The 27,735-nt window shown below is 36.7% G+C and overlaps 1 protein-coding gene across 1 annotated transcript in view; it reads left to right on the top strand.

Annotated features, from left to right (window-relative positions):
• The first annotated feature begins 1,738 nt into the window (after positions 1-1,738).
• LOC127444533 (tumor suppressor candidate 3) overlaps positions 1,739-27,735 on the top strand; it is a 116,087-nt gene continuing 90,090 nt past the window's right edge. Inside the window, exon 1 of the mRNA XM_051703944.1 lies at positions 1,739-1,851. Within this exon, the coding sequence (XP_051559904.1) occupies positions 1,747-1,851 (105 nt within the window). The 5' untranslated portion in view covers positions 1,739-1,746. The remainder of the gene's footprint in view (positions 1,852-27,735) is intronic.

Raw genomic sequence — 27,735 nt, 5'->3', positions numbered from 1 at the left:
ATCCGATAGAAAATTTGAGGGCAGAACTGAAAAAGCATGTGCGAGCAAGGAGGCCTACAAACTTGACTCAATTACACCAGTTCTGTCTGGAGGAATGGGCCGAAATTATTGTGAGAAGCTTGTGGAAGTCTACCCAAAATGTTTGACCCAAGTTAAACAATTTAAAGGCAATGCTACCAAATACTAACAAAGTGTATGTAAACTTCTGACCCACTTGGAATGTGATGAAAGAAATAAAAGCTGAAATAAATAATTCTCTCTACTATTATTCTGACATTTCACATTCTTAAAATAAAGTAGTGACAGAAAGTTTTTTTATGATTAAATTTCAGGAATTGTGAAAAACTGAGTATAATTTTATTGGGCTAAGGTGTATGTAAACTTCTGACTTCAACTGTATATATACGTATATATATATATTATATATATATATATATATATATATATATATATATATATATATACAATATCAACAATTACTTATAAGGATACAAAACTCCCGCTGAAGTGCTGTGGGGAATCAGGATGCTGAAGTGGCCCGTTCACCAGGAAGCGGCGAGGTGGAGTAAATGCAGGGGAGCGGAGAGTCTTATCGTTGCCATGAAGATCCCGCCTGCTGACTTGTGTATGTTGATGGTGAAGTAGTAGAAGGCATCTAGATGAGAGACGAATCGCTGTTTTGAAGGAAGAAAATTCGGAGGAATGGTGTTTGCGCGCCTGCTTTTATACCAGACAACTTCATGACTAAAAAAAGGGGGGCTTAAACACCGTAGCCAATCCTTGCATTATTGTAGAAAGGTTTCAACAGAGTCGTGTAGAAGGACACTCCCCATAGTGTCAGCTTAGTGACGCAGTGTCAAGTGTACTGAATCGTAAGGGAAATTTTTCATTGTAAGGGAGTTTTTCATCAAATACTAGTTTCCTGTTTTGTGCAGAAATGTTCTTGCGATAGATGTTGGCTTTAATATATCCACGCACTTGCATTTCATCACCTGTTCACATTTATATGTACATGTGCACACAATTCAGAGAACGCAAGCACACCAGAGCAGAAGTTATATGGTACCATTTAACCTCTGGGCATTTTGTGTATTAGGGACATTATTTTCTCTCACAATCAGATGCAGTAATGAGACTGTAAATAGCTTTGCTCTCCCTTTTAAAGCCTTCTATTACCCCACTGACCACTCAGCTGCTACTTTAGTAAAACAACTCAAAGATGTAGCACTAGACCAGGACACTAAATGCCATAATATAGTACTTTGAAGATATTACTGATATTACTTATGCAGTTATTTATACACTGTGATATTACAAACAGCAATTTATTTAACACCCAAAATATTATCTAATCGTTTTAAATGCTGCCATTTCATGTTTTTGCCAAGTCATGCAATCTCCATGTACAATATCATTTTATAGTAGCAAACACTTTTCGGGTTTGCCCCCCATTGGCAGAAACTGGAGATTCAGCAGGGCTTTATATAAACGTGCACATCTTCTCTATAAAATAATGTCTATCTACAATGAAAAACATCTATAATTTCTGAATTATGGGGCTTTAAACTTATTTTTAAAGGATTCGAAAATTATGTTTTATATGGTATTACCTAAATATTTCACGTTTTAAAAATCCAGAGATCAAAACTACAAGTCCCATAAACGAATCAGGTGGCTTCTGATTGGAGGTGATTGCAGCCAATCAAACCCCGTAGCCGCACTGATGCGATTACAGCATCTTTCAACATGGCGGCTGTAGTCAAGGGATTTCCATTCAACCTGTCGTTTGCATCAATTCTGGTGATTTTGCTGCTATGTCTCCAGTCCGGAGGAGGTCAAAAGAAAAAGGAGGTACTGATACATTTATGAAACTACCTTTCATTTCACTCTGCGATGTATATTTCTGGTAAAAGACCTAAAGTCATTCATCACCGGCCGCCTGTTAAATTATGCTTAACATTATATGACCCTAGGATAGTTATTTACGTAGTGCATATTAAGAATAGGAAGCTTTTTTAATAGTATCGTGTTTTGCACTAATGTTTATTACAGTTTTTTTCTGTAGTTGTTTCAGTGCGTGTATCAGTTCTTTTGTAGACGCAGCTGAGTGCGCGTGCCCTTGTGACGCTGTGCGCGTTATCGTATACATGATAAATAAGTCTTACATATTTCCAATGGTGTGTTAAACGCAAATAGTTAAATTGAAGCTATTTATTTCACATACAATTCTTATGTGTATGTTGATTGATTGTTTGCATCTTTTATTATCCATTTATTTACTACATGAATGAATGAATGAATGAATTAATGAATGTTTTATTTGAAATTTGATTAACTTATAAGCCATTCTGCACTTAGAATATTTCTTATAATATTATAATGGCTATGGATACTAGGATTTGATTAGTTCAAAGCAACTTTTGGGAGATTAAGGGAAAATAAGTTAATTTCAAAAATACTACTACTAGCCTGCAATTATTTATTTATTTATTTAATGTGAATGTTGCATGGTCCTAAAATATAGTCAATTTTAAAAGAAAATTGAGGATTATTTATAATTGTCAATAACACAGATACATTACAAACTTATTGCTTTCACACAAACAAGAAGATAATTTTACCCTTATCATTTGGATTGAAAATAAAATCATAGACTAATATTAAGATGTAAGATACTTCATAGTTAGTACAAGTGACAATTATGTATTGTTGGTTTCTGACTCTTTATTTATTGCTTCTACTGCAGTGTTCTTAAAGTCAGGTGAACTCTCAGATTGAGTCTCTCTCTCTCTCTCTCTCTCTCTCTCTCTCTCTCTCTCTCTCTCTCTCTCTCTCTCTCTCTCTGTGCGCATGTGAGGAGTGTTCGGGAGGAGTGTGTGAGTGACTGAGCGGTGTGTTTGAGTCTTTTTCCTCTTTCTAGATTAAGGTATATTGGTTGAGCTTATTAAAACAACAGCAGTTTTCTGATATTTATTTGCTGACTTTGTCGGCAAAAGAGAGGAGCAATGGGATTGAATTCTGATGGCTTTGGGTCCTTGACCGCACGCCACGGGTGCAAATGTTTATCAGATAAGACAGTGTCAGTGGAAGATTGTTTAATTGGTGCGTTGAACATCTTGTCTGCAATGAGAGAACGAGGCAGTTGTTCTTTTTCTGAGGGAAACATCTATGGTTGATGATTTGGTTGAACATGGTTTATCTGTGAGAGATGTATTCATTCCGGTTCTGCTGCTGTCTAACCCTTCAAAAAAAGTTATCCTTTCCAATGTACCTCCGTTTATTCCAAATGATACACTTGAGCGCATTCTTGTGCGTTATGGCAAATTACTGGGACCGAGCAAAATGATTCCACTTGGTTTAAAAAACCCAGAATTAAAGCATATCATGTCATTCAGACGTCACACGTACATGATTTTAAATGCTGAATTTCAAAACCTGGAAGTTGCTTATACGATCTTTATCACTGTTGATTCAATGAAATGCTTCACTTGCGGGAAACAGGGCCATGTGAGGCAATTATGTCCTTTTCAGTATTGAGGCTGAAAATGAGAAGTAGTGTAATTCCGTAACAGCACAGGTGAATAATGTTCTGGATATTAATAATGCAGAAAATATTGATAAAGATAATGTACTGCAAGATGAAACCGCTGCTTCATCTAACAGTGGAGAGGGTTCTAATGTTCTTGCACAAGATTGTCCCACTGAAGATACGTACAGTACACATGTAAATGGAAGTGTGAAAGTCCGAGTTGATGAGGAGCTCATTGTTGCTGGGGTAGTTAGTGATTCAAAAGCAAAGTGAGCTCGAAAACTCGCAGGTACAAAGCAGCCACCTGTTACAGGGTGACATGGATCTGTTGTCACAGATAACTGATGATAACTTATCTGAGAATGACTCTGAATGTGAATGTTCAGATACTGGAGAAGAACGTTGCAAATTCACATGGAAATTCTGTGGGGAATCATCTTACTTCCCGTTTAAAGCCTCCTTTTTACATGGTTCAACAGTTGAGCAATTTCCTGGATGCCACTAAGAATCAGAGAAAACCCAAATTGGAAAAATATTTTCCTGATTTGGAACTTTTTGTTGAGTCTGTTGCTATTGCTATGCAAAAGGCGACATTGGAGGAACTTGATCAACCGAAACGTTGGAGACTTAAAAATGTGTGGTGGGATGCTTTATACCCCATTGTAATTATTGTCATGACATTTTTTAATATTGGGTCTTTAAATATTAATGGCTGTCGCAGTACATTAAAAAGAAATGATCTCTTCAATTATTTAATTCTTAAAAAGGCTGATGTGAATTTACTTCAGGAAATGCACACATATTTGCAGAACCAGTCACAGTGGATTAGCGATTGGAAGGGTAATGTGCTTCTGAGCCATGGCCCAAATATTAGTGCAGGGGTTGCAGTTTTGTTTTCACCTCTGGTTGGTGGTATTTTAAAGAGTTTTGAGGTAATACCTGGAAGAATATTACGAGCAGATGTTACTTTAGGTGACACAGATTTTTCTATGTTTAATGTGTATGCTCCAAATGATGGCCCTGAGCGTATTACTTTTTTTTGAAAAACTATCACACTGTCCCCGGGATAATATTATTATACTGGGGGCTGACTTTAATTGCACTTTAAATCAACAACTGGATAGGAATCATAATGAACCCCATCCTTGTTCAGCTAAGACTCTTAGAGGCATAGTTGATTATTATAATTTTGTTGATTTGTGGAGAGACACATTTCCTGGGCTTAGACAGTATACTTGGATGAAAGTAAACTCTAATAATATGTCTGGAGCTAGGCTTGATTGTTTTTATACTGAAGCGTGTAATAGGGGAAGGTTTTTTAGAAATTCTATTTCACCTACTTTTCTGTCAGACCATCATTATATTTCTATGGCTGAGTCCACTAAATCTTTTAAATCACTCTGGCACTTTGATAACAGGTTACTTTAGGATCACTGCTTTATTCACTCTTTTCACCTTTTTTGGAATTCTTGGAGAGAGGAGAGATTAAATTTCCCATTTTTAAGTCAGTGGTGGGATGTGGGCAAGGTGCAGATTAAAAAAAAAAAATTGTCAGCATTTTACTGCACATAGCAGGGGTGCCCTAGTAGAAAAAATTAAAGCTCTTGAACAAGAAATCCTTGGACAAAGAAGTCATAGTACTACAGGTTTCATTTCCACTGACTCTTTGGAAAGGAATACATTTCTTCTACACAGCTTAGTGGAAGAACAAGGCAAAACAGCCCTTTTAAGGGCAAAGTTCACCCGTCTAAATGATATGGTTTCTCCTACTGCTTTTTTCTTTGGACTTGGAAAAAAAAGCCAAGAGAGCATAAGCATCTTCATCAACTGAAACTTCCAGATGGAAGAGTATCAACAGCACAAACGGAAATGAATGCTTTTGCTATTTCTTTTTATGAAGATTTATACCGTTCAGAGCCATGTAATGGAGTAGAAGCTGATATACTTCTGAGTGACTTACCACAATTATCAAAGAAGGACAAGATGGATCTTGAGAGCCCTTTAACAATGGCTGAAATTTTGAGAGCTGTCCAGGAGATGAATTCCGGAAAGTCACCTGGTTTGGACGGTCTTCCAGCTGAGTTTTATAAGGCTTTTTGGAACTTAATTGGTTAGGACTTGTACTATATTTTGTTGGAATGTATTGAAAGAGAGACCTTTCCTCTAAGCTGTCGGAGAGCTGTGTTAACTTTGATCCCCAAATAAGGAGACCTTGGTTGCTTAAAGAACTGGTGCCCTGTCTCCTTGCTCTGTGTTGATCTCAAAATATTTTCAAAAGCCTTAACCAACAGATTGAAGGGCTGTATAGAAACTATTATTCATAACAATCAGTCTTACTGTATCCCTAACCGAACAATATTTGACAATGGTTAGAGACATTATTACAGTGGCAAAAAGATATAACATGGACATAGGTCTTCTCTCTTTTGACCAAGAAAAAGCCTTTTATAGGGTGGACCATCCTTATTTATTTAAGACTCTTGAGGCTTTTGGATTTGATCATCATTTTGTGTCCTTTATTAAGCTCATGTATAGTAATATTTATAGCATGTTAAGAGTAAATGGCACTTTAACAAGGCCTTTTTCAGTGACAAGAGGAATAAGACAAGGGTGTCCTCTCTCAGGTTTCCTCTATGGTATTTCTATTGAGCCTTTTTTAAGTCTGCTGAGAAAAAGACTATGTGGTATTGGTGTCCCTGGCTGCCCTAAAGTTCCCCAAGTGAAACGTATAGCATTTGCAGATGATGTAACTCTGATAATTAGGAATTCAAATGATATTGATAGTGTAATTTCATGTTTGAATATTTTTCAGAAAGCTACCTCTGCGTGTATAAATTGGGAAAAATTTACTTCTTTATTGTTGGGAGACTGGCATAGCACTGGCATCCTCAGTTGCCAAAGCAGTGTAAATGGGCCCAGGATGGTTTAAAAGTTCTTGGCATTTATTTTGGAACTGACCAATATATGGAGAAGATCTGGGAAAGAGTGGTTGACTGGGTTATTGGTAAAATTCAAAAGTGGAAGTGGATTCTCCCACAGCTCTCATATAGAGGAAGATGCCTGGTAATTAATAATCTGGCAGCTTCAATGCTGCGGCATAAAGTTACAGTGTAAGATCCCCCTAAAGAACTGCTATTAAAAGGTCAAAGGGCATTTGTTGATTTTTTTTTTTTTTTTTTTTTTTAATGGCCATCATTGACTTCCTCCTGGGGTGCTCTATCTTCTCGTTGCAGAGGGAGATCAAGGCCTTATACATGTTGAATCAAAAATTGCAGAAATGAGACTACAAACACTGCAAAAACTGCTGTACTGCTGTGATTGTGTGCCATGGATTGATTATTGTTTGTACATTCTTAAAGACCTTGGACGAACAGACCTTGACAAAGAGTTATTTTTAATTGAGAAGCCTTATGTTGAAAATGGGCATTGTTCTTTTAAAATTGTATGTATCAATTTTTCAATCATGGAGTTTGTTAAAATTCTCAAGAGTGGGTGATGAAAATTATGGGTGTGCCTCTTTTTAAACTACAGCCTCCATTATCAGGTTCTGTAATCAAAATGTTTTTAAATGCTGGAATAACTAGAGTTATGGACCTACTCGATATAACAAGAGGTCAGTGGCGAACGGCTCAGTCACTTGCTGACCAGATTGGGATTAGGTCAGTGAGAATAGTGGAAGGGGTAGTTAAGAGCTTCCCCCAGTATTCACTTCACTTATAGATTCTGCTTTAATTAATGGCTTGATATCTCAGACATTTCCTGCATTAAAAGTTGTCCCAAAAAATGTGGATATTGAAGAGAACACTAAGTTTGTTTTTTGTTTTTTTGTTAAAGGGGTTTGAATTTTTGGATTTCCAAAGTATGGGGAATAAAATGGTTTATCATATTTGTGCTAAATCAGCACACTTTGGTCAGTTGAAGGAAAGGATAGATACTAAAAGGAGGACTTACCTTTCTGTGCCCAGAGATGTAAATCCCTCATGGAGGCTGTTGTATAAGCCTCCTGTTCCCAAGAAATGTGGAGATCTACAGTGGAGAATACTTCACAGTGCGTTGGCTACGAACACCTTTGTTTCTAAATTTAATAGAATGGTTTTACCTGAATGTTCTTTCTGTAAGGCTTCTGACACTGTGTTTCATTTATTTTGTGAGCATTCAAGGCTGGTTCAACTTTTTGTACTATTGGAAAAACTAATTATGAAATTGGGATTTTCTTTTACAAATACCCTTTTTATTTTTGGTTGTAAGTATAAACAGTCGTGGCACGAAAAGTGTGTGCTTGCCAATATTTTTATGGGCCAAGCCAAGTTAGCCATCCTGAGAACACATCAATGTAAAAATGTGGGTCAAGATGTTGACTTGTTGTCTCTTTTTAAATCATTGGTAGAATTATGGTAGCTGTTGAATTTGCATATTACAAACAAAACGATAATGTACCTTTTTTTCAAAATGAGATGGGATGTGAGAGAGGCATTAGTGACAATGAGCGAGTGGTAAAATTGTTGTGTTTTTTTTTTGTTTTTTTTGTGTATGTGTTCTGTAATATTTTGGAAAATGGTGTAAATTTAAAATGGTTTTAAAAGTCAAAGTCTCTCTCTCTCTCTCTCTCTCTCTCTCTCTCTCTCGTGTCTCTCTCTGTGTGTGTGTGTGTCAGGGTTCGTACAAGGTGCTTGAAGTACTTGAATTTGGCTTTTTCAAATTTAAGTCCTGGAAAACCCTTTTTAGAAAATATATTTGAAATCAATTGCCTGAAATAAATCCTTGTCCCCTTCATCTGGTACACCACTTTTATGACATGTAAAGTTATTTATGTATTTATTCTGTACTTATTTTTAATACAAGCATTAGTGCAAGGCCGAACAGTGTGCAAAAAAGCAAAACAAAATTATTATTAATAATTTGAATAATTTAAAAATAATGTTTGTCCCTTAATTTCATGGCATTGTTGTTAAAATGTTAATGTTAAAACTTTTTTTTAAAAATATTTTCAGAGGCTACTTATATATGCATATAGTGATTTTTCCCAGCATTTAAAAAAGTTATTTCACATTTTAACTTTAATATTTTCACACAAAAAAATTGGGTGTTATACCCCACAGAACCCTCAAAAATTTGGTGTTGTAACCTATTTAAACCTCATTAGTGTTAATTTAGTGTTAACTTGCTTCGTTTGTGAAACAAAATTAAATAATAAAAGAAAGAACAACAGCCAAGTTGTTCTTTATGAATTAAAAATAATGTCAACATGTTACAAGATGTTTAACCTCAGTGTTTATGCGCAAAAACTGAACTGAATGGGAAATTTCAATATTTTGTAAGTTGGAAAGTCAATTTTTTGAGAATGACCCATTTGCAGTTTGGGTCAGTTCCTCACATAAATCTGTTGTGACTTTAAAAAACATGGTACACAGCACATGAGTCATATGGACTACTGTCTACGAACACAGTTATTCACTTTTTTTGGAAAGCAAAGTGTGTTTTAAGGGAGCGCACTACAATAACACATCAATTTCGTCATGAATGAACCAAGAATTGTTACTGAGAATATATAGTTAAAGATGCACATTGAGATATGTTGTAATTTGTAATAAGTAATAAGTGGTGTTTTATAAAAATAAATTAACTGAGTGAATAAAATATTTGTATTTAAAATTAACAATTAAAGAATGAGTTTTAATGACATCTTGAGCGTAGTCCTCGAAAACAAATAAAAATATGCTTAAAGTCCTTGAAAGTCCTTGAATTTAACTTTGAAGCATCTGTACGAACCCTGGTGTGTGTGTGTGTCTGTTCAGCTCCTGTGAAAATATGATATGTATTTGACCTTTACTCTCCCCTGCAGCAGAGGACCAGGAAAAAAGATCATATTGAGCACAAATCAAGCAAAGTGGTGAAGCAGCAACTTTCCGTTTCTCCCTCCTGCATTTTTAAATTCATTTACTCATATTTCCTTAACCCCTTTTCTTTCCCTCCCTGGTGCTTTGTGGGTGCTGAGAAGGGCATTATTTGGAGTGACTGTCTTTAATCCTTAATATATGTGTTATGGTTTGTGCTGCCCACTGTGAGCACCGGAGGAAGAATGGACAGTGGGTAGGGGGCGAGGAATATTATTTTTCCTGCCCAGCTACTCGTTCATCATTACAGCCAACTTTTGTGTCTCATTTCTGGGCTTGACTAATGGGAGAAGGTGAGAAAAGATGGAGTAAGCAGTTTTAGGCTGCTTGAGTTGCATAGTCTTTGTTTTGCCTTTATTTCTCCTCAGAGTCGACCTGAGAGGTGGACTTTTCTTATAGGCTTTAAAGATGACACTTCACCTTTTATTTATGTCTTGTGCTCTCCTTTATTAATTTGCTCTCTGGATGGAACATGAGGTTTGCCTATGGGTACTGTCTTCTATGTTTTTGGCATTTTGTGGATTCAGGTGCAAAATTGTTAGGCTGTGGTGCCATGTTTTCATCTTAAATGTAAAGATAGACTAAACATATATCAACCATATGGATTAATTAACCAATATTTGGATATTTTGAGATCATTTGCATCTCATCTGCAAACAACTGAAGTTTTAGTTCACCCTTGTGTCAGAAAAAGAAGAAAAAAATCGATGTATAACCTAGGCTTCTCCTTTTGAGTACATGACTGTGATCAACACTTGTTTGGTGTTGCTGTCTTAGCAGCTGCTCTTAAATGAAAATCCTGTAGGCGATGGTGAATCACTATAGCTAAGAATGAGTCAAATGATTTTTTGTCTTCAAGTTATTTTTGTCTGGATTGCATGCTCTTTTCACTGTTGGAGAACACCAGAGTTGGTTTTGCATTGGGATTGGGAGAAACAGAGTAATATTTAAGTCCTTTTTTACCCTAATGGGGCTTTTCCACTGTATGGTACAGCTCGACTTGACTCTACTCACGTTTTGGGGGCTTTCCACTGTGGATATTACCTGTTACCTGGTACTTTTTTTAGTACCACCTCGGTCGAGGTTCCAAGTGAGCCAAGCCGATACTGTGACGTCAAAACCCTGCAGATCACTGATTGGTCAGAGAGAATCGTCACTACCAGCGTCACTGGATTTGTGACACGGGACATCAACCCGCTAGTTTTAAAGTTAGCAACAGCGATAGCAGTATCATTTGTTCACACGACTTTCGAATTGTAAAAATAAATGACTGTGCGCAAAACCACACCATGGTCAATAAATGAGGTGCAGACGTTCCTCTTGTTAGTAGCCGAGGAGAGGATCCAACGAGAGCTGGATGGGGCAATGCAACTATGACGATCAGCCTATAATTCCACCCACGTTGAGGCTGCACTAAACTGCAGTGGAAAAGCAAGCTCAGAAAAGTAAAGCGAGCAGAGTCTAGTCGAGTCGAACCGTAACGTGCAGTGGAAAAGTGCCATAAATCTCCACTTTATCTTTAACTTTCAGATGTGAAAATAAAAGTGGAGATTTAGAGTACAAAAAGGACTTACATTTTTATATGTTTCTCACCCACACTTACGTATTACAGTATATTCTGAAGTATACTTCTGAAGTAATCTGTTTAACCACTGGAGTCTTATTACTTCTATGTTTCCTTTATGTGATTTTTGGAGCTACAAAGGTCTGATCACCATTCACCTGAATTGTGAGGACCTACTGAGATGAGATATTCTTCTAAAAATCTTTGTTTGTATTCTGCTGAAGAAAGAAAGTCATGCACATCTGGGATGGCATGAGTGTGAGTAGATTATGAGAGAATTTTCATTTTGGGGTGAACTATACCTTTAAGGACAACAACACTGGTAACGGATTGGGATCACTATCGGCTCATACAGAAAGTTCAGGTATCAGAATCAGATTGATCGAAAAAAAGTGATATCCATGCATCCCTAGTTTTGCATCTTGTCGTGTTTTTTCTTACCCAATCTAGGTTAACCAGTTTATATTTTAGTTTACCAATTTTGTACTTTAATAAATATTTAGCCTACTGTTATACTTGAATAAATAGCTAGTAAATTATTGTCAATTAACAATTTTGAAGCAAAATTGTGTCTGGTTTGTTTCTGCATTTGTAGCACAAATATAGAAATGCCCAGACAGATGGACCCTATTCACAGCATTGACATCAATTATTTTTCTGATGGGAATGCAACGAGTCTTTGAGGGAAAGACTTACAGACAGCATTTTTGAATCGTTCCATGGACAAAACATTGAAATAATATCTTTCCAAGAACATTCTGTAGACAAAAAAACTCCAGACAACATGAGTTGAGGAAAATCAGATGGGATAGGAGCTAGGGCTGGTCGATATATATATATATATATTAGTTTTCATTTAAAAAGTATTTATTTCACTGACTAGATTTGCCAAAAATAGGCATTACAATATGTACAATATGTTGTTACTGCCAACAAATAGCCAGCAAGCTGCTGTATTTCATACCACAGTAAAATTACTGTAAAACTATCTACAGTAATTTACAGAACACTGTATAATGATTTACAGTATGTGCTGTACAGTAAAATTAATTTTTAATTTACTGTACAGCACAGAAATGTTTGTATGACTTATATTAAAATACAGTATATTAGCTGTACAGTAAAATTAATTACGTTATTTGTTTGTATGTTATATATTAAATTGCAGTGTCCATACCATAGATCTAACAACAGTAAGCACAGTTTTAGCTTACAGAGTTAGAGTAACTTATATATATTACAAGTTAAAAAAGAATGAAACAATTGAGAAAACAGAACATTTATTACACAATGACAACTCAAATAGCACCTAAATGTTACTCAAAGGTAAATTATGCTACACACATAAAAGTCCATTCAAATACTTCTGAAAGAACATTCTACGATTCTTTGCTTGTCCAGACCTAGAGAATAAAAATACAAAAATCAATTAATATCATGTAATTTCAGTCTTGTTTTTACATCAACATGACATTTAAGCTACAAGGGAGAGAATACACTCTCAGCAAACAAGGTTGTGCATCACTCAGAAAGGACTGAGATAGAAGTTACTTACATACATATTGAATAATATTCAGAGCAAAACATTACGTTATATTTGTACATAACATAACTTTATTTTAGATGGAAGGGTCAAATAAAGTGGCTGGTATAACTCAGCAAATAAAAATAAAAATAAAAACGAGTTGCGTACGTTCAACCAGTGTAAAAACAACATTTGTTCACAGACAATGCAATTTGGTTGTAATACTTCAAAACTTGTTAGTGCTTACTGCAATATTAAACAGAATGGCCATTATAACTAATGCTAGTATCTGTTTGAGAACGTAAACTTTATCATTACAAAGCCACCTGTCAAATGATGAATGTTTGAAAAAAAATATTATAAACTGCTAAAAGATGTTTTGTCAAAAAGAGACCACTTTGATTCTGCTCCTCTCAAGGCTGAAGTGACGAGGAGTCGAGTGCAGGCCCATCTTTCTTAGGTTCCAGGTGCATTCACATACAGTTCTACGTTTTATATGATTATATGAGTAAGTCCAATGTAGATAAGACATCTCCTGTGTTTTGTCTTTTTTATAATAGATCACTGAATAATACCACAAATTTCCCCTCTAAATTGTGTATGTACAGGTTTAAGATTGGGCCAGTTCTCATGCAATTTAACAGTAAATTACTGTAATTATTTCCCTGCTCATTTTTTTCCTAAATAATACAGCTTAGTTTGACTTTAAATTTGCCATGAAACGGAAGTTACGATGACTTTATTACTGTATTGTGATGTCTGAGAGTCCTTCAGGTGCCTTTTGGCAAACTCTAGGTGGGCTGTCATGTGCCTTTTACTGAGGAGTGGCTTCCGTCTGGCCACTCTACCATACAGGCCTGATTAGTGGAGTGCTGCAGAGATGGTTGTTCTTCTGGAAGGTTCTCCTCTCTCCACAGAGAAATGCTGGAGCTCTGTCAGAGTGACCATCGGGTTCTTGGTCACCTCCCTGACTAAGGCCCTTCTGCCCCGATCGCTCAGTTTGGCCGGGTGGCCAGCTTTAGGAAGAGTCCTGGTGGTTCCAAACTTCTTCCATTTATGGATGATGGAGGCCACTGTGCTCATTGGGACCTTCAATGCTGCAGATATTTTTCTGTACCCTTCCCCAGATCTGTGCTTCGATACAATCCTGTCTCGGTGGTCTACAGACAATTCCTTGGACTTCATGGCTTGGTTTGTGCTCTGACATGCACTGTTAACTGTGGGACCTTTTATAGACAGGTGTGTGCCTTTCCAAATCATGTCCAATCAACTGAATTTACCACAGGTGGACTCATATCCAAGTTGTAGAAACATCTCAAGGATGATCAGTGGAAACAGGATACACCTGAGCTCAATTTTGAGTGTCATGGCAAAGGCTGTGAATACTTATGTACATGTGATTTTTTTTCGTTTTTTATTTTTAATAAATTTGCAAAGATTTCAAACAAACTTCTTTCACGTTGTCATTATGGGGTATTGTTTGTAGAATTTTGAGGAAAATAATTAATTTAATCCATTTTGGAATAAGGCTGTAACATAACAAAATGTGGAAAAAGTGAAGCGCTGTGAATACTTTCCGGATGCACTGTAAAGCGCTTTTACTTTGAAGTTGCACTCACACGCTTGTGCGAATTCAGTGCAAGCAGCAATCTCCTGACAGTTTAGATGGCATGAATCTCCTAATGGGTTGTCACGGGATGACCGTCATCATTTGTGAATCAGAGGAACTTTTGATCTTGATCCTGAAGTTTTGATTCTGGCTGATAGAATACACGCTTCAGAGGAAGATATTAGATGAGTGCTCGACGGGAAGAAAACACTGGATTTTTGTGAGGTTAGTGAATTACATATGTTTAAACAAGATATCTGCATATTTGCACATGGTATATAATAGAAATTATATTGATATTTGCCTTTTATCATTAGACAAGTCAGTTAAAAGTTACAGGGAACTGTTGAGGAGAGCTGTTAGCATACATGCTTTAGAGATAAATAAATGAGCGCTCCACAGGATGTTGGATCTGCTCAAGTTGCGTGAGGTTGGTTTATTACATCTGTTTAAACAAGATATGTGCATATTTGCAGATGGTCTATGATATTAGTTTTATTGATATTTGCCTTTTTATCATTAGACAAGACAGTTAAAAGTTACAGGGAACTGTTGAGGAGAGAGAGGGAGAATGAAACAGGCGAGCACTTTAACATTTATAAGCTTAAATGCGTACAGACAGTTTAAATGACACTGTGTTGCACACCGGCCTATTATTGTAGTAACACGATGGCACATAACAACAAAACGAACCGTAACTGTAAGTCATTTACATGTCTCGGTCGCTTCGTATGCAAGCAGACGATTCTCAGCGCCCTCAAGAAAAAAAATCGGCCATACGGGTAAATGTATCGTCCGATGCCGATAATTAAAAAATTCTGAATATTGGACCTATTTATCGGCCATGGCGATATATCGGTCGACCACTAGTCATCATTCCTGTGCCCTATTCCATACGAAGACAATTACCCTCCACTGTGAGAGCTTCAGAATGCTGAAAGGTGATAATGGTAAGTCAAAACAAAATTGAGTTAGCCAGGTCCGGGTCAGGTCCCATTCTATTGCTGCAGGTCCCGGGTCTGTTTAATATTATGTGAAATACCCAAGTCGATCCAAGAAGACCCGACCGTGATCAGACAGCGCTGATTACTATACAGTAAGATGCAGTTGGAAATACAGTAATAGTACTTTCAAAACAACAAAAATCATTTACAGTGCGATTTTATTTTATTTTTATTTATTTATTGATTTTATTTATTGGCTTTCCAGAAAATAATTACTATATCGTGATATATATCGTTATCTAAATTACTCATATCGTGATATAAGATTTTGGTCATATCGCCCATCTCTAATAGGAGCTTTATACAGCTTTATACCGTACGCTCCATTTAAGAGATGGTAAGTCTTTCCCTCACAGCCTCGTTTTAATTCATTAAAAATCAAAGATGCCACTACTGTGAATAAGGTTTCTTATTTTTATTTAGTTTCATTTTTTTTTTTATTTTATTTGACAAATTATTCACTTTTAAAGCTATTTATAAAACTTTAAAGCTATATATTAAAATATACAATATATAATTAATTTACATGCTTAAAGTAAAATCAGGCATCAGAATATTATAATTTACAGTAGAAAAATTAACTATAAAGCACTTAATATGGCATATAAAAACAGTACTGTGTTTGAAATGGAATAAAAAAAAAATAATAATAATAAAATAGCCCTGATATTATAGCTAAGCTTCTAATATCAGCCTTATAAGATTGATGTAGAAGAAAATGCTAAACTTGGTCCATACCAATATGGTAAGGGAATTAAAAATCCCAGTATTCATAATAGTGGTCAATCATTATGGGGTTTTCATTAATCAATTGTAAAACATAAAAATTGTCCCGCTTTTTACATTAATCACATCCTTGGATATGTTTTCCCTAGTTCTTCTACTCTTATGCTGTAAGACTTGCACAATCTTCCGCCGTGTCTGTTCCTCATAGCCTTGCTAGAAGCATGTCTTGTAATGTCAGCAGGAATAGTGTAATCTGACTCAGGCCCATGATAGCTCCATCCTGACTGTAGCATCTGGAGCTGAATTGCGTTGTGATCCCCTCTCCCTTCAGCTCTCAAACGGCAGCTCTACTCATTACTGCTCAGACTGGCACAGGGGCAAAAGGTTTGAAAGACAGCAAGGTGAGTTTATGTTCTGAAACAATTGAAATGTTTGAAGTCTTGAAGCCTCCCTCATGCTGGTGTGCTGGAACAGTGTGAAGAGGGCCACCCTGCTGAGTGTTTGATGAAGGCAGTTTAATTTTAAAAGCTCAGAGACATGATGCACACGTGTAGTTATCCATGGACAGGAAAAGAGAGTCATACTGCTGTGCCCCACTCATTCTTGCCTCCCTTTCTATATCTCTCTTTCTCTACCTCATCATGATAGACTGCTCTCAAGAAGCATTGATCTCTCAGACTGGGGACACAGTTGCAGAATGCAAACCTGCATATATGCATTTCCATAATGAGTCTCAAGACTCAGCAAGATTCGAATTCTAAATACAACATGGCTCACTGCAAATTAATCTCCCTGTCTTCTGTTGGGAGAGATGATGATGTCTCGAGAGCATCAGGAGGTAGTTTTACTTTTTTATCTTCACTAAGAGAGGACAGGAAATGATGGAGTAAAGGAATCTGGAATTGATGTGCGCTCCATCCACTAGGCAGTAGGTATTGATTAAAAAAAAACAACAACAAAAAAACTTGTGCACAGTCCCGCAGATGTTATACTGCAGCCCACCTCTTCTTTTATTTTAAAGCTGATGTATTTATTTAAATATTAAAATACTTTCTTTTGTCCCAGTTTAATATGTCGAGACTTCCTGAAGAGGATTAACTCTGGCTCTGTGGTCTGATAGATCAACCTCTGTCTTAACTGGGAGATTTGGCTCCAAAAATTATAACACAGTTTTTTTTTAGCTCATTATCTGTATTCATTATGTAGCCTTTTGCAGATTACTAATCACATATGACAATACAGAAATTTGTATTTTAATAACTGTGAAGCCCTAAAAAATAATGAAATTATTCTAACGATGCACTCTTTAACAAACGTAGTGGCCAAATAAAAAGCATACTAAAATCATCACAATATTCTTGATATTGCTTAATTATATCACCAGCAAAATCATTGCGATAATATTGTTAATATTAAATATATTACCCATCCCTAGTCTAAACCAGTAGTGTAGGTTTGGGGTGGAACTACATGGCCAAAAGAATGTGGACATCCAAACACAAACACATTCATATTGTCCATAGAAACCATTGTCAAAACCATAGAAATTAATATAACTCACTTTGCGATTATAACACTCTTCTGGGAAGGCTTTCCACTTGATGTTGGAAGATAGCTGCAGGAATTTGCTCCTATTCAGACACGAGCATCAATGAGGTCAAGCGCAGATTTTGGCCGATGCACTCGGGCTCACAGTCAGTGCTCCTATTCATCCCAGTGGTGTTCAGGTCAGGGCTTTGTGCAGGCCAGTCAAGTTCCTCCACACCAGACTGATCTTGCTGTGAATTTGGTGACAGTAAGTCGAAAGTGCTGCTGGTGAAATTTATCTTTGCTTACCGAAGTGGTCGAAGCTGGAAGTGTTGTTGAACATATGGGCACATGTCAGCATAAATGTCCAAACTTGCAAGAAAGCATGTTTTAGTTTTAAATTATGTAATACAGGAATGCATATTTTATTTACTCCACCCCTTAACCCAAACCTCAATCTATCTGCCAGTGCAGTAAAAATATAATGTTAGAGGGAAGATGCAACCCCCAAAAAGCGCTCATCTCTAGCGCTTGTCCACCATTGGGCCGAATGGTTCTCGTCGCAAAACCGTACTGGTCCATGCGATCCGGGCCAGTTGGCATGGTTACGGTTTCTTTTTCCACAGTGGTGCAGTGAAATCAGGAGAATAGACCTTATTGATGCTAGCGCCATCCTTGATTTTTAATGGGAATGACAACAAGGCTGTAAGGGATAGACATACAGTCTCTTCAATGGGCTGTACTGCAGTTTAAAGTGTTTTTGGATCATTCTGCTTTATACAGCTTTATGCCATTTGTGCCATTTAAGAGATGGCAAGTCTATCCCTCACAGCCTCGTTGTCATTCCCATTAATTTGGTGCCAGCGTGAATAAGGTCTGTGTACTCTACATCTTTTGCCGACGGCGTGAGAGGAAAACATTGGAGAGAATGCACTATGGAGGATGATTGCATATTCCAGTTTTTAGTACTGTTTTGGTTTTTACTCTGCTAATACACAGGAAAGACACATCCCACGTTGCAAAAAGGAAAGCAACGAGAAAAAGATGAGAGGTTTATTTGCTGAGGGCTTGTGTGTTCCACTGGAAACGAACATGCAGAAAGGTAAAGTTCCCAGACTAGCTAAAAATACATTTATTGACAAATTATTTTATAAGCATTATATAAAAATAGTGTATGAGAATACATTTTTGTACATTTGAGTTTTAATGAGCTAGCAGTCTACTTCCCTGGTGAAAAAGGCATGTAGAAAAATAAATGTATGCCACAATACTAGTTAAACCACTATCATAAAATCATGAAGATGCACTAAACATACATTTGGGCCGTGAATGTGCTGTGCCGAACCGTGCTCATGTGGAAATGCTACTGTAACTGTTCTGTACTGTGCTCAGAACTGTTCAGCCCTATGGTGGAAAAGCAGCTATTGATTATGTGAACGTGATTACTCCCTGGTTTCCTTAGGACCGGAACCGAAAACAGTCATTATTTTTGCGATTCTGTTCAGTGCTACTAGAGGTGCAGAAATGACACTCTTCACATTTCACTAAATAAAACAGAGATACAAAGAAATTCAGAGTAAAATCTCTATAAAAAGAGAAGAGAGCAAGGATTGAAAGCACAAAGAACCACAAACCCATCACTCACACAAGTGCATGGCTGTCGCTTCCATGTCTGGCTAGAGACACATGCAAGCTGTGTTTAAGGCCCAATGTACTGGATTTGTGAAATGATTTGTATTGTGCCTGAGAAGCATTACCAAATATGATTCTCCATGCCATCCAGACAAAGGCAGTGCCCCAGATGCTGGGAGACTGTGATATGTCAACATTAGACCCAGAGCCACTACACATACATTGCGTTTATAAAATCATTCTGAATATTGAGCGACTCATGGCTGCAAGCACCTACTCTCTTCACAAATAAGGCATGCTTGTGTGGACCATTCTTTCACTTTGTATTTTAAAATGCAAAATAATACTTTAAAAGATAAATAAACAAAAAAGACCCATGAATATTTAGCAGGCCCTAGCACCCTCCAGTCGACTCTGATGTCAGTTTCAGGTCTGCTGGTGTAATTCCATTTCCCTTATACATTTTATTCAATATTCAAGAGATTTGTAGGCCATTTGTAAGAAGTGCATTGATATTCTTACCTTCTTGCCTGGGCAGGAAATAGAAAAAGAGGTCTAGTTGACAGATGGTGTATGTTCAGTGCCCTGCAATGTATAAATGATAGAAGTTTAGATAGGTAACACTAAAAAAAGTTACATTAACAGTTATAGGAATATTCCAGGTTCAATACAAGTTAAGCTCAATTGACCACATTTGTGTCATAAAGCTGATTACCACAAAACAAATTTCAATTTGTCTCTCCTTTCCTAAAAAAAATTAAATAAAAATAACAATTATGGATTGCAGTAAGCACTTACATTTGAAGTGAATGGGACCAATCCATAAACGTAAAAATACTCACAGTTTCAAAAGTATAGCCACAGGACGTAAACAATATTAACAGTTATAGCGTGTTAACATTATTTTAGTGTGATAAAATTGCTTACTAACTTTTTCTGTGTAAAGTTATTTCCAGTTTTACAACTTGTTGCCATGGCGACGTAACATTGTAAACCCTGTAACAACTTTACAGCTCAAATAATACGCACATTTTAACAGAAGTAATGTAAGTGTTTTCTGTCCAATTTCTGTCTTTAAACCCTCCAAAAATTAGCTTTGTTTTAACTTAACTGTAAAAATACAGTGGTATTATGGGATATAATTTTGATGTATGTATACTTAATGGTTTATTGCTGCATATTTCATTTAGTTACGTAATAGTAATATACCAAGTGTCTTCAAAACTCTGACTATTATTTCTGATAACCACCAGAATATCACATGGTAAAATAGAACACCACATTATGACTTAGGGCCCTATTTTAAGAGCGCTAGCGCTAAGCGATAATTCATGCACTCAAAGTCAATGGGCATGGCCATGAAGTTTTTGTATTTTTGTGCAAGCATGCACTAAGTCAAGGCGTAAATGGGTTTGGCAAAATTGCACGTGCAAAGCGCTAATGGGCTGGGTCAAGTGCAATTTAATTCTGATTCATGGAAAATGTGGTTCCTCTCAGGATTTGGATGTAGGCTCTGTTAAATTATAGTGAATGTAAGTAGTATTATTATTCATTTTGATATAGCGAAACACAAATCATGGCTAGTATTAACAGTGATTGTATCGGCCTTTCAGGTTAGGCTATGGATTTTTGCACACACTTCACTGCTACTGGTAAATTTTGCTTTGAATATAAATTCATTTATTGAAGCCCAAAATATTTCTAAAATCAAATTACACTTTAAACGAAACTAAAATATAATCAAAACGAAGTGGTCAAAAGGTCCTAATTACATAACCACCTCCTGTAAAATCCCAAAATGTTACCCTCAGTTTGCACACATACACCCACAGATAGCGCAAATAATCCCACCCACTCCCACTTGTGCTTTGCACTGGCATAAAAATTGCGCTTACAAATAGCACTCTGTAAGAAAATTCGATAAGACGTTGCACACGGTCGTTGCGCATTGCATTGCTGCTGGCACAATCACAAAAATAGAGCTCTTAAAGTTCATCAGATTTGGTTGAAATAAATATTATTTAAATAATCTAAAATATTTCACAGTAAAATTACATCTATTTTCTTGTTAAATATGAATTATCACTATATACACTACCGGTCAAAAGTTTTGAAACACTTCCTCATTCTTTGTTATATATATATATATATATATATATATATATATATATATATATATATATATATATATATATATATATATATATAAAATTATTATTATTTTTTTTTTTTCACATTTTAGAATAATAGTAGTCATCAAAACTATGGAATAACATAAATGGAACTATAGGAATTCTGTTGTGACTAAACAAAATCCAAAATAATTCAAAACTGTGTTATATTTTAGCATCTTCAAAGTAGTCACCCTTTGCCTACAATTTGCAAACATGTACTCTTGACATTTCTCAACCAACTTCTTGAGGTATCACCCTGGGATGCGTTTTAAACAGTATTGAAGGAGTTCCCATCTATATGTTGGGCACTTATTGGCTGCTTTTCTTTATTATTTGGTCCAAGTCATCAATTTCAAAACCTTTTTTTTTATTTTATTTTTTTTATTAAATTTTAGTTTTATAATGAAATAAATTAATATGGTGGCACAATTATTTTACATACACCTTCAGATCAAAAGAATTTTAAGATCATGAGAAACATTTCAGTCAAGTGTTTCAAAACTTTGAACGGTAATGTATGTTTTGGTAACTAACCTATTAACAGGCTCTTATGTAGCTTTCTTACATTAGCTAATTAAAAAAAAACTAAAAAAAAAAAAAACTAATATTTGCTATTTTTACAGTAAACAACATGAAAATGTTTCTGATCAAATTATGTGATGTCAGTTAATTTTATTTCTATATCTGAATGTTTTGCACTAGAAGCAGCCCTGCTGAATAAATGATAATAGCTTGTGTGGCAGAGCTGTCTGTTTGATGAATGCTTTCTGTTCCTCAGACGTCGCCCTGCCCACTTTCTGACATTTTGGTCAGAAATTAGGCATAATCAGAGGGCAGTTATTTTTGAAACCAGCAGAAGGGGAGGGTTCGTGAGATTGACCACAAGGAAGTCAGATATGCTCTGTTTTAAATCAGCAAAAGGAAAGATAGAATAGATAGAAATGCATATGATAGGTGAAACAGGCTAAATGTGTTTCAAGGTTTGTAGTGACACAACGTGGTTGTGTTTAAATGGCAACGCAGATTTGACTCCAAAGAGTGTTTTAAAGGGTTAGTTCACCCAAAAATGAAAAATCTCTCATCATTTACTCACCCTCATGATATCCCAGGTGTGTATGACTAACTTTCTTCAGCAGAACACATTTGAAGAAAAATTGAAAAATATCTTAGCTCAGTAGGTCAGTTACCGTCAAGTTCACAGATGTCCTGGCAGAGTGACCACAGGTGCAGTTCATCACATTAACTATATTATTCTAATATTTGACAACCATAAAGTGCTTAAAAGTGTGCTTGTGCTATCTGTCTTTGAGATAAATGACATTAGGTTAGATAATTTATCGAATGCAATGATGTTCTTACAATTTGAAAATCATTTTTCAAGCCTTTCTGTATTACAGTATACACTATTACTGTTGTGGATATACCGTATTACCATTGTAATCTTTTACATTCACAATCATTTTTTTTTTTGCCACCAGTGAAAAGTGACAGTAAAGGGTAGTGGAAAGTGACTTGAACCAAATTCAAACTGGGGTTGCTTAACTTGTATGGGATTAACTTGTATGGGGTTGCTGGATTCCAGGGGGGATGGGGGGAGGTAACCCCCTCAATAATCAAAACAAGCAAGTACAACCCCCCCCCCCCCATTATTTATACCATGATCAATGGAAACATGGGTAAATGCTTCACGCTGGCCAATGTTTAAGCCAAATCTACGCCCTTGCTGAATACACACAGGATGAGACATGGTTCTCACAGCCAGCGGCAGCAGTGTACAAGGTAACAACTTCATTTTCATTTCCTCATTTCATTCCTCCTAGTCCTGTGTATCGGTCATCTCTCCCTCCCAGAGCTTGTGACATCTTCGATTGTCCTTTATCAGTGCTGTCAAAGCAGGCGTCATCACGGCGTGCTGGAGGATGATCCGGTGGAGATGAAGTAGGTGGGAGGCCGGTGTGGCCAACTCAGGCAGCCTTATCAGTGTCGTGCCAGCCGTCCACGGCAATGCCTTAAACATGCATTAAAGAGTGTATCAGGGAGAGTCGTTCATTAGGGAGAGTAGTGACGGGGGAGGAGGGAGAGTGAAAATCTTTCCAACACATCTCTCCTTCTGTCTCTCTTCCGTTTATTCATTCTCGTCTCGGTTCGTCTCAGTTTAAGTTTCTTTCTGATTACAGCTGCAGTTTCGAACAGTTGCCTATTGGAGATGTTTGCGTTTTTATCAGTATCCTCCTCCGAGTTTCGGTTCCGACTCCAAAAGGTGCTGTTATTATGATGTGACTGGATGCTTTGTCGCTTTTAAGGGCAAATGCCTGATCACATATCACAGAGCAAAGAAACAAGGCAAAATTACTGTCAGCCACATGGACGCCACTACCCACCTGAGCAAATTAGTGACATTAGGGAAAAATTAATGGAAAAACCTTTTGACTTGCTTGAATTTGAAAAGGTTCAGATTAAACTGGTCATCGCCAATATATGCCAATCATTTAGTGAAACGGCAAAATTCTTGCTATGGTGCTGGCTCTTTAATTTTCATCTTATATTGAGCTGCCATATTTATCTTTTCCTAAGGATTGTTTGGGAAATGTCTTTTTAATTAAGTTGAGGTGGTGTATGCACACGGCACCTATCAAAGACTTAATCCCATCTTGAGATCTAATATTGCTTCACTTGTGGCCATTGCGATTCATTTCCCAGTCACCGTCTAACTGACAGGAAAATTAGATCCACGTCTCTCTCTCCCTCTTAAAATGGTGTATGGAGAAAGAACAGCATTTAAGAAAAAGAGAATAAGCCAGACCCCCAAATTGAGCTTCTTTGTCTTTTAATACACTCAGGCCTGACCCAAATCCTTGACTAAATTATACTCAATAATTAGTAATTATAATCCTGAATCTTGAGGAAAGATTTGGGTCTTTTGTTGTTGAGGACAGCCTGTTATAATTGCAACTGTCTGCTCCACTTTTCAACTTCTAGTGGCTGTCTTTTAAGGAAAACTTAATGGCTTCATACACACAGTTAGTGTTGGGGAATTATAACTAAATTTACTGACAGGTGTGCCTCTTAAATTGTCCTTTAGAAACAACAGGATACAGAACAGGATTGAATAAGTCTGTGTGGATAAGGAACCATCTTTCTCTGGCTCATGATATCCTTCAGAAATGCCTTTAACCATATTGACAGATAAGCATAATGAATACACAACAGTCAAAGATTTGGACATGCCTTTTCATTCATTACTGTTTTCACATATTAGAATGATAAGGTCATCAAAACCATGACATAACCAAAATGGAAGTATAAGAATTAGGTAGTAACCAAAATTGTTAAGCAAATCAAAACTGTCTTATGTTTTAGGTTCTTGGATGTAGCCATCCTCTGCCTAGATTTCAGCTCTTCACACTCTTCTCTGGGATGATGCTTTCTAAACTGTATTAAAGAGAATTGTAAGTTCCCATGTTTGCTGTGCACTTCTTGGGAGTTTTTCTTTTAATATCCCTTTAAACTCATTAAAAATTATTTGTAAAGAAATTCATATGTAGGCACAAATTATACTTTGCTACAATTTACCAAGTATAATTTACCGATTTATGGGGCGGTCACACTACACTTCACGCCCCATTCACTCCCATTCATACGCATCTCATGCAGGAGAACTGAAATGCAAGCTCATGCGAAGAAATTTTGTACGACGCTGTGTGCCAAAGTTCAAGCTTTGTGAACTGAACCGTGAGTTCTTACAATGAAAGTATGTGTGACCAATAGAAGATCAAAATATCGCACCCTGACCTTTCTCACTCTGGCACGACTTTCTCACTCAAAATAGTTTTGCAAGCGCGAGGGGGGAGGCGGGTCTACCTGCTTCTAGTAACCAATCAAATGAGGTTTTCATTGACCAGTTTACTCTGACCTGATTTGTTAACTAACATGACAGATAGCTTCTTATTCACATGGCTCAGCATCGGTCCACTGGGTATCTCTCCTCTCCTAAATATTAAACTTAAATATTCACGTATCGGTGTAAAGTTTAGCCACTTTTACACAATTTACTCTACATATGCAAATCTTTTAGGGACTAATTTAACTTCATGGAAATTCTTTCATCTTTTACTCACCCTTATTCCAGACCTGTGTGACGTTCTTTCTTCTGTGGAATACAATAGGAGATGTCAGACAAAATGTCAGTGTCACTTCCATCTTTTTAGAATGAAAGAGAATGGTGACTGAGGCCGAAATTCTACCTAACATCTTTTTGTATTCCACAGAAGACAGAAAGTCATATGGGTTTGGAATAACATGAGGGTGTCAATTGAAGTCACTCTGCAAGTGTAGATCTAGAGTCTTTTATGATTGGTTTGTGAATAGATTGGCAGACTAGCTGCTGTCTGATGTTGCATTCCCATCAAACGGACTTGCATGGGGTTGTTGAATCAGCAAGCTCCACCCGCTCCCATGGATAGCTTTGCGTCCCCTGCCAGCTTTCCGTTTATTGAACTAAAGTGCTGTTTGATTTTGTTATAAACAGAGCATAATAAAAGCAACCATGAGACTTTCACGGCGTTATTCTCCCAGCAGAAATATTGACTGCTTATGCACTGAGGAAAAGTCAGAAGAAATGTGTTCCAGAGGGTGTGGTGGTCAAGCCTAGTGGTTAAAGTTTTTAAGTGGTTAAAAAGTGGTTAAAGGTTTGAAACCTGCAAGGGGCTATCCACTGGAACCTTGAGTAAGGCGCTTAATGTAACATAAGCACTTGCCATCACAGTGCTCGGATGTACAGTAGTTGGTGGTTTGAAAGCATTACTATCTATTTGAAAATGTGTTCTAAGTGATTTTTAGAACGTTCCTAGGGTGCTTTGGGTGGTTACTAGGGCATTGCAAGGGTGCACTAGGTGGTTGTTAGGTGACTGCTTACTGGCTTAAGTCAAAAGAGCCCACCCCCAAGTCTCTGGTTCCTTGATATCATGTTCAACCTTCAATATCCATCTATAAGTTTGTTTTGTTTTGTTGGCCTGTTTTGTCATCTGCCAGTAGGGATGTCAATATTCAGACATTTTCATAATCAATCGTAGTGGATATTAATGATCAATTAATCAATTAATCGTTAACGGTAATATCGCAAACTCGCATGGAGGACTCCAGATAATATGAGCATGTAGCCTGTTGTTTAAATATAATTTACTTTAATACACTTAGTGAATGCAAGTATTGGCATTTTCTTCTTAAACTGTTCTTAGTTCAGTGTATTTTAATACATTTCAGACAGTGTTTAGTATGAATTTGGGAATTAATTAATTACTGTTAATGAATTAGGCTACTGTTAAAAACAACTTGTATACGTTCACTTATGCATATTTGATTTCATTAAAACATCATGTTGTGGATCGTGGGATATTTCGGAACTTTTGACTTATTTTTTTATTTGAAATTGTCAAATCATAACATGCTGCGTAAACATAGTACTTAACATACCATTTTTAAGGTGACGAGGGTGAGTGTATATGTACACTGTATATGCTGAATGTACATTTGTGCTTTCCCAGCGATCGCTGATGTAATTGTAGGTTGGGATAAAACAAGGAGGTCAACAGTGCTTGTTGTCACATACTTTAACACACTATCACGGTGTGTGCAGAAAACATTAATGTTCATTGAAAGAGAAATGCTCCAACACCATTTACATTGAGCCCGCATCTGTGCATCTTTTGTGAACTGGATAATGACGTGCAGCCTGCAAGCGCCCTCTAGTGGCGGGTGACTGTATAGACAGCTGTATCAACATCTGCTGGCTTGATTTCAGAACACATTTATCCTGAAATTAATTAATCAATGAACGATAAGCTTAATCGATCAAATTATTAACGACAATTAATCGATTTTCGATCAATCATTAACATTCCTATCTACCTGGTGAAAATTATAAGTCAAGCTTTTGACAAAAAATAGGACATTTCCCTGCAACAAGCCACATGAGGTATCATTCAGTCCTTAGCACAGGAGTGGGAAAATGTAAGGCTTTTATTTATACTTATAATTTATACTTACTGGGCGAACAGGCTTCACTTAGTTGGCCTACAAATGATGACAAAATGCAGTGATGTTTATGTTCTGCCAATGTGTTCATTTGTTGATATTTCTCCTGTTTACGCACATCTCTGAAATTCTTGACCCAGGAGAACTTGGCTGGTCAAAGAGCATTGATGATTGGTTAAAACTAATCATGGGTGTAGTTTGGATGTGACATTTTTTTATTTAAAATTTCACGTGCCAGCTGAGGAGTTGTTACCAAGGTTACTTTCATAAAATGGATAACTTTGAAGCCTGTCTCTCAGAGATTGTGCAGAAGTATACTTTTTACATGATTTGCAACACAAACTCTACAAAGACAGCATGGCCATGACAAATGAGTAGAGAGAGATTGGAGTTTTTAAATGTGGAAGGGGCCGAGACAAGTTTAAGAAAGCAAATAAGTGGCACGGCACTAAAACCGGCAGTCCACGGTGAGGAAAACCTGCATTATTGTTTTTTTCTTGTGGCTGGAACAGTACGTT

The sequence above is a fragment of the Myxocyprinus asiaticus genome, chromosome 8 (genome assembly GCF_019703515.2).
Source record: "Myxocyprinus asiaticus isolate MX2 ecotype Aquarium Trade chromosome 8, UBuf_Myxa_2, whole genome shotgun sequence".
NCBI lineage: Eukaryota > Metazoa > Chordata > Actinopteri > Cypriniformes > Catostomidae > Myxocyprinus > Myxocyprinus asiaticus.
Note: the sequence above shows the minus strand (reverse complement) of the source record. Positions and strands in the feature narration are given on the sequence as shown.